Source organism: Cryptomeria japonica, chromosome 5 (genome assembly GCF_030272615.1).
Source record: "Cryptomeria japonica chromosome 5, Sugi_1.0, whole genome shotgun sequence".
Classification (NCBI taxonomy): Eukaryota; Viridiplantae; Streptophyta; class Pinopsida; order Cupressales; family Cupressaceae; genus Cryptomeria; species Cryptomeria japonica.
In genome coordinates, this window is record NC_081409.1 from 629,300,466 (window position 1) to 629,309,197 (window position 8,732).

The 8,732-nt window shown below is 35.0% G+C and overlaps 1 protein-coding gene across 3 annotated transcripts; it reads left to right on the plus strand.

Annotated features, from left to right (window-relative positions):
- The first annotated feature begins 260 nt into the window (after positions 1-260).
- Positions 261-3,641, plus strand: LOC131055053 (thioredoxin F1, chloroplastic). Of its 3 annotated transcripts, none has more exons than XM_057989674.1 (4): positions 261-639; positions 1,295-1,739; positions 2,847-2,946; positions 3,135-3,641. In XM_057989674.1, exons 2-4 carry the CDS (start codon positions 1,414-1,416, stop codon positions 3,270-3,272), a joined length of 564 nt encoding a protein of 187 aa, XP_057845657.1. In that variant the 5' UTR covers positions 261-639; positions 1,295-1,413; the 3' UTR covers positions 3,273-3,641. The 3 variants fall into 3 exon arrangements, with proteins under 3 accessions (XP_057845657.1, XP_057845656.1, XP_057845658.1); XM_057989673.2 differs by having other exon boundaries at positions 342-740; XM_057989675.1 differs by lacking the exon at positions 261-639 and having other exon boundaries at positions 741-1,739.
- The last annotated feature ends 5,091 nt before the right edge of the window (positions 3,642-8,732 follow it).

The window sequence follows — 8,732 nt, forward strand, 5'->3', positions numbered from 1 at the left end:
ATTTATTCAAATAGAATATTACATCAACTCTAGTAGGTAACTAATGAAAGTTTAGGTTTGTGCAATTCATAACCCAAGTTCAAACTCGGAGTTGGGTGAGTCAAATATCAACTAACAATTAACTAATTGGTCGTTGGAGCATGCCATGGAAGACCCCCAGCCGCCCACACGACATCAAATGCAAAATCGTGGTGTATTCTAGTAAAGTCAATGCTCATGTGGTCATCTACCATTTTTCTACAATTTTTTTTTTTTAATGCACACATCCACACAACGAAAACAAAACAAAACAAATGCAATAAGCCATTGTAGACCATTACAAAAGCACGTTAAAAAATCAGTGGCGTCGCGACAGGGGCATACAGATTCCCTGAAGCAAGGCTCAAAATCTTTCGCCATTCACATCAATCCTGTCCTTTTCTATGTCGTGCACTTAGACAAGTAATTTCCTCTTGTATGATGTCTTGATTTTGCTTTGAAAAAAACTTAAAATACGCATCAGTGGAAGATATTCGTAGAGATCCCTTAGTGGGGAGCCCTTATTTCCACAGAAGTCCTTGTGGGTGTGGGCCACCCAATATTTTTCAGGCGGCATCTTGGAAGTTTTGTATTCGTCTGGACTACTTTCATCTGTTTAAGGTCAGTTTCTCTCTACATGGCCTTTTATGGGGGCAGTTTTCTGGACACATACTTTCAAGATTCATCTTTTGAAGGGCATTTTGCGAAGTTCTGGTTCTGAGGTAACCTACTGCATGCGTCCAATCGAATTTCTCTTATTTATTGAATTTGACCAAGGAATCAGTTGATTTTTAAGCATTTAACTGGATACCCATCTTTTGTTTTGTGCGTTTCGGTGCCGTTTGCGGGCTACTAACCATCTGATTTTATGATTTATTGCACACTCATCTGATTTTGATGCCTTTTACTGCATACCCATATTTGATTTTTATGGATTTTATAGCAAGTTCGTATCTGATTTTTGTGCATTTTACTATAGGACCACCTGTTGCATAATAGCGTATTTCCTCTTGATTTTCTCTTGGTTTTGGATTTTTCGTTGGAATAATTGATAGTTGTACTGTTCTAGATCCATACCCTGAGACCCAGGTTCTTTTGTGAACTGGCACACCTTTTGTTTTAATTGCGTCGGTTAATAGTAATGTTGAATTTTTTACCTTAATTCCTTTTTTGTACTTGTGTGTGGGCTTGACTATAAAACTCAATAAACGTGTTGGGAAATTATAGGGTGAGGCAGATCTGTTTTGGATTAATTAATTTCATGTTGTATTTGAAGGCTTGGGAGCGAGGAGAAGAATCATTGCTATAGATCCATAAATTTTGGGCATTGGGGTTTCTTATATTTTAACATCAAGAACCCGATCAAGGGATATCTTTGCCTTTCGTTGGATTCTCATGGCTGCTGTTTCCTCCCCTCAAATTGGAACAATCCAGCTTACCAGATCCTCTGCGTGTTGTTCCCTCAACATTGATCAACCAATCACCGGTTCTGTGCAACTTAAGAAGTGCAAGGGGTGGCCTGGGCAGTCTCTAAAGCAGCACAATTCTTCCCTTGGTTTCAGAAATCAGGCACGGAGACAATCTGGGTTTCTGGCAAGAGCAAGTTTAGAGACTGTTGCCCCTACCATTGGAAAAGTGACTGAAGTGGGAAAAGATACCTTCTGGCCTGCTGTCAATGCTGCTGGTGACAAGATTGTGGTGTTGGATATGTATACGCAATGGTAATTTTCTTGAATCACTGCTTTCCCTTCTTGAAAAGTAGGTAGGAGAAAGTAATTTGGTTTTGAGATACTGGTTTCACAGGCATTTAGTGCGCTTTTGATTGCATCCTATTTATGGGTCATTGTCCGATTATTCTTGAAACTTTGAGTGTGTATTTTTAGTATTAAACTTATTCGATGCTAGGAAAAAAAGAAGCGCCAAGAACCCATGGCAAAATTAAAATCCTGATTTGCGGGTTATATTAATAATTTGTAACCGCTGATTCTGCTTTCGCATATGTACAAATAATGAAATATATATGCACTTTGTGTTTGACTTTCATGTAGATTAATGTAATGGGAATGGTTTGCACTCAAGGGATGGAAAACTAGTTGAGTGTCCTGTAAGATACCCTTTGGCATGGTGGAAGCACATACACCTCTGTTACAGTCTAAAGCTGTTGAATTATCATGCCACAGGTTTTATGTGTCTGTTAATGGAAGGCTTAGGATGGAGTAAGGCTTAAGCAGAGTAAATCTTCCTACTTTTTAGCATTTGTTCCTAAGCTATCATCATCTGGTGTCCAGAATCATACATTGGCAAATTATATTACACATCAACCAGAGTCCATGGTCAAGTGATAAGGTTATTTTCAATCAGTGAAGAATTTTGAAGCTTCTCATCTGTAGTGTACCCTTGACATTTGAAACAATGATGATTCAATTGCGCTATATGGTACATGGTGCTTCTTTCCATTTGTTATGTCAATGATGGAACATAGGTCAACTTTAAGACGAGGATTGATTATATGGATAAAAAGCGTAAGAGGTAGCTGATGAGAAATCTAACAGGCACCCGATGAAAAATTTGAGTTTAGCTTAGCTTAGCCATTCTTCAATGACTAGATTAGAGGAATATTAATCTGCAATGTATGTTTATTCTGTGTCAATATAAATGATTTTGTATTTTCTGTTTATGTTGTTTAGATATTCATATAATTGTTAACTTCAAAATGTAATGAAGATTGTCTAGAAGGGGTTTTTGTCCTTATGTTTCACACCCAGTAAAATGGACAGTTAAGTCATCTCATATTTAACTTTACCTGGCCTTGCTGAATTCCTATGCAGGTGTGGTCCATGCAAGATTATTGCTCCAAAAGTGGAGCAACTGTCAGAGAAATACTCGGATGTTGTTTTTATGAAGCTTGACTGCAACATAGAGAACAAGGTTTTTCTTTTTTCCTTCACATCGTTCATAGGTCTTTTAATGTAATATACTCAAGTTCTAGTTCATTTTTACTAGTGTTTATTTCACTCTTTTTTTTTTTGCTTCTAATTATAATTTTGAAGTAAATTAATGTGATTCTACCTGAACTATTTTATAATTTATGTTTTTGAATGATGCTTTGGTTGCAGCCGTTGGCAAAGGAATTGGGTGTTAGGGTTGTTCCTACTTTTAAAATTTTGAAGGGCAAAAAGGTTGTTAAAGAAGTGACAGGTGCCAAATTGGATGATCTGGTACAGGCCATTGAGACTGTCAAAGCAAGTTCATAAATTATGAATTGGACAGTTGCGTTGAGTTTCAAGGTTTCTGTAAATTAATTACACAATAAGGGGTTTTTTATTTGAACAGAATTTAGTCTGTTCTTTAAATTGAAGTTGGCATTTCTGTTGTCTTTGTAGGAGCATGGAATTGTAACTACCTTTTCATTTCATACTTCGAGTTTCAGTAATAGCTGTTTGAAAGATGTCAGACAAAGGGACGATTTAATGTAAAAGATCTGACAAAAACAGACTGTACACCAAAAATTATTCATAAAAATTGGTGGTAGTTCATACACTTACTTAATCTTTAATTATCTTTAAAATTCTTGGAGATAATTAATGGTCTGAATATAATCTATCCGCATCGCTTTTGCATCATTTGCATCTTTCTCTCTTTTAAAGGGATGCTTGTTAAATTATTCATTTGGTCAAACTTGCCTTACTTGAGGCAGCATAAATTATTTTCATCATTTTTTCAAGATAATATGAGCCTCCAGGATGTCACATATTTGGTATCTTAATCGATTTCCCACAGAAAGTTAGTTATCAGCATAATTGATTGAAACGTGTCACTTTGATGTCCTCCTGGTTACAGTCTAAATCAATTTAGTTCATGAAAGTATCAATATTATATTTACAATGATAAATACTATGAAGTGCTTAACATTTGAGGTCTTAAATAAAATGCCGTTTCCCTAACAAAGCAGTGGATTAGTCTCAAAAGATTTGTGGAATTACAACATACTAGCAATAAACTACCGTTCTCCAACACACCATTTAAATAATTTTCTGGCTTGTGATGGTCATGGATCAGCTTCAGCAAATCCAAGAACAGATTAAACAGCTACAATCTGGTCTATGTAAAGTGTTTCAGTGCAAGTTTTAACTTTTGTTTATTCTGGTTTTTTGCCATGTGTATGATCATTGTTATCTTTGAAAGTTTGAACTTTTAAGTCTCACTGCTGGTAGCTTCTATTATTTGTAAATTTGCTGTGTTCAATATATATTTTAAAAAACGAAGATATGTAAGTTCGAAGATTTACCAAATTGATTGAGGGATTTGGTGAAAAGCTTATTGAGAACTTTCATTTAGCTTGAAAGTCAAACATGGCTAGGTTGAATTTGATCTCTTGGATTGGTGGTCTAGCAATTGAATCAAAGCCAAGCTTTTGAAATAGTAGATGACCAGAGTCGCAACTTAAGCCAGATGGCAACAAGGATGAGATTGAGTCAGTGTACATTGTGCAGGACACAGTTTGGAGTAGAGACAACTCAACAGAAGGTGTTCAAACCACACCAAAGATGAATGTTGTGATCACTGAAAATTCTTTATGATTTCATTAAGGTTCAGGTCGTCCATTCTTATTTCTGTGCTGTATTTAGTCCCAATGGTTTTAATATTTTAGCAGGTTCGTGATTCAGCATGGCTGTAGCTCTCACCATTACAATAGCATATTCACTTACTAGAGAATTGGTACAGATACTTGCTCTATGACAATGCATGAAATGGAATGTAGACTATTAAAAGACCTATATATTTTAGTAAATGTGCAAACTGGGTTTTTGTTTTGTAACTAAGTATTGAACAGAACCAATAGATTTCTTGGTTAGGTGCCAACTCCATCTATAATCCTTTTAGATCTGTTAAAATATTCTTAACTCGGTTCATTTCAGCTGGTGGTATTTATTTGGTAGAAAACATGGTCTATTTCTGATTGGTATTTGCCAATACCTAGTGAGGCACAGCATTGCATACAACATTTTAAAAATTTCAAGTCGTGTTACCTGCTCTGATATGGTGCCATGATTAAATTTATGCAGCATGCTTCAATTTTGTTTTTGTAGATTAAACATGCAGCTACACAACTTTGAAGCAATGCTGGAGGGTTTCTTCTCCTACCCTGACCACCGATGAAACATGGAAACATATCTCTAAAACATCAGGAGGTCATCTACCTTTAAACACTTATATATTACATTTAGAGACCTTGCATATTTGCTTCTCAATGGGTATTATGATTTCTATCACATGCATTAATTATGGCATATCTTCCTAATGATCAATTTTACAACAAATTTTTAACATACATTATGTTATGGCAGCTTCACTGCATGGTTATGACAATCTGTTTTATCCAGCCATCAGAATGTATCATGGCATCCATGGCTGGATGCTAAATAACTGAAGTTTTGAGTTCTCATCGATGAGGATTGTTTGTAGTTTGTTTATTGTACCATCATTTCAAATGAATAACAGTCCTCAGCGAGAAGTCAAAACTTAGGTTATTTAGCATCCAGCCATAGATGTCATGGTGCAACCTGATGGTTGGATAGCCGTTTCAGAGCAGCAAATTTTTTTTATATGATTGAAATGAAAAAGAAAAGACCTATAGGTATTGCCTAGTTTAAATGGTATAGGTATTAATGCATAAGGTTAGAATATCATATCATATATCACACACTCTTCTAGATAGCAAATATCAATTGGAAGGATTTTGGAACTTAGTGATGAGATCGTAAACTGTCTCATCTTTATCCAAATAAAATCATCTCTTTCTCTTTGATAAATTTGTGTTGACGTTGATTTGAGTAATGAGTGAAAGTTCTTTAACTTGCTTAAGTTAGAATGTAAAGTAGATGTGTGGTTTATTTTTAGTACTCAGTGTGATCTAAATAGGTTCTGATATTTCTCCATATGTATGTAAGATGATATGTAAGATGATACAATGCAGGTGAACAAATTATTGAATAACTTATGTCAAATAGAAGGCTCTAGAGACACTAGCAATAAAGAGCTCCAAAGGCACCGACAATAAAGAGATTTAGAGACATTTGAAGGCTTTGAGGACATTGTGTAAAGATGCAACAAATTTCTCTAAGCTACCAACACACTCTAGAACTCTTGCAAGGCTTATTGATCATCAACCATTCCTAAATTGATGGCCAAGTATCAATCCATGCAAACTCTAGAGATCTATTACACCACGTTGTTTTTTTCCACCAAGGTTAACTCTAGTATTACTACATCTCTTAATAAGAATTGCATATTTTTCATGATAGTCATCAATGATCTGATCAAGTAAACAGAAGAATAATTCATTTACTCACATGGAGCACTAGAGGATTGCCTAGAAAACAAGTTAAGAAGAAGGGAATAAAGTCAAAAACACAATTTTATTAAAATAGTGATATCATAACAGAAATTGAAATTCAAAACTTCAAAATAATCTAGAAAGCTCAAGTCTTGGGGAAACAAAACCCAAAAACCATTTGAGGTTTGCAATAATGAATTGAGTATTTAATGATAAAAAAATACTTGATGTAAAAGGTGGTCGAGATTAAAGGCATCAATTTTAGTTTGCTAGAAGTTTGGATGAATGCCTCCCAAGAATAAGATATCATATCTATATTCTTGGTGGATTGATTGAGTACATTATAAATAAGTATTCTATAAATACATTGCAAACAATTGATAAAGGGGGGGATAAGTAAGGACTTGTTTAACCTAGGGAAGTAGGATAGTTTGCATTTTCATTTCCAACAATGTATTTCTAGATTTTCTAGAGTAAATTTGATTTCCAACAAAGCATTTTATTTCTAGAATTCTTAGAGTAGTTTCAATTCTCTCAAATGTGAATTAGATTATCCTTTTCAATTCTTGGTAAGTATGAAATAGATTAGTCAATCTCTCCTCTTTTGCATATAGCCAGGGACACCATCTCGAATTGGTAATTAAATGAGGATTACAATGACCCCTATCACTTAGGCATGCTAATTGCTTATAAAGAGTTACTAAAAAGAATTTATCTATAGATTGGAGTAATAGTTTGTTTGTATAGATAACAAGATGTAGTGGGTTTCACGTGTTACTTTTGTAATATATTTTTGGCTACATATGGTATGGTTTGGGTAGCAACCACAAGTAATTTGAAGGATAACTCATATTGAATTGAGTATTTCTAGATGTATAGCTATGTAGATACATATGTAGTAGAGATAGAGTATATGCAACAATAGTAAAGTTCAATGTTATGTTTTGCAAGATGTTCTAATATACCACAAATACATAGGAATAATCAAGAAGATTTCCTTACTACCACAATTAGTACTAGTCATGGTGGCTATATAGGAAGTCATGTTCATATCAAAAGTGTTTGGCTAATAAATGTGTGATCCCTACCATGCAATAATGTCTTATCATATATAATGATTAATCATGTGGAGATGTCATGATTAGTAGTATGTACAATATGATAACATCATCACATTATAAAGGTATGGTTGTCTAATGATTATCATTCCATGGGGTGTTTAGCATTGAAAGCAAACAAGTGCAATATGGAAATTTAAAAATTATGTTCTAAATCTAAAATTTAATCCTATATGACAAGAATGGATATTTAAGGAAATGTAAATTAGTGATAGAAAATAAATCAACAAGAATAAGATGATTACATAACATGGTATTCACATGCATAAAAACCTTTTCAAGTTAAAAAATCCACCATAAATGAGGCCAAGTCTCTATTATCTTGAAATAAGAATACCAATTACTTCTTTCTTACATCCAAGCTGTTAACATATGTGTAGTATGAAATCTCACACATATCTACCTTCTTAAGCACTTGTTTCATAATAATTGATTACATTCTTCTTGGTCTACTAAACATGGCATCCAAGCTTTGGGAAAAATTAATACCTTAAATTCAAGAAAAAACTTCAACATGCTAATTCAAGACTTTGTAAAAGTCATAGTTGACAAAAAACAATCTATCAATTTTGGGTGTCTCGATATTTAATCCCTATAAAATAGGAGACACTCAAAGATATGTGCATAGTTTGACTTTATCACCTCATCTCTTTTAAATGCATTATAGACAATGTCTTAGAATAATTAGATACACATGATATACAAGATTTTTTATTTTTTTTGGTTGGTAAGGGGCCGAAGCCAATAACGCTTTTGGCTGGAGCTATGAATTGGTGAGGCCACATTTTTTAGGGACCTCATCTTCAGAGATTTTTTGCCATTGTGTGCGCATGGTATTTCCACCTTATCACTATGTTGCACGCGCATGGCAGCTCACCCTTACATCTCCTCTGCCTCGCACAAGCAAAACCATCTCTCCATCACCGCGCATAGGTGTCACCTTATCTCTCCATTGCTTGTACGTAGAAATCTCCTTATCTCTCCACGGTGTTGTCATTGGCTCCTTCCACATCAGCAACTCCTTATCTCTCCTATCCTTATCTCTCCATGCTTGAGCACCTCCTTATCACTACATGCCCTACCCTCTCCTTTTTTCTTTTTTTTGGATAGGTAATGGGCCGAAGCCGATAAGATGTACATACCCTACCCCCTTGTGGGGTTTGAACTTGTGACCTCTCTTTCAAGAGCACAAGTTCTCCACCACTAGGCCAACTCAGGTTGTACTGCCCTAGCCTCTCCTTATCCCTTCGGCCAAGGTC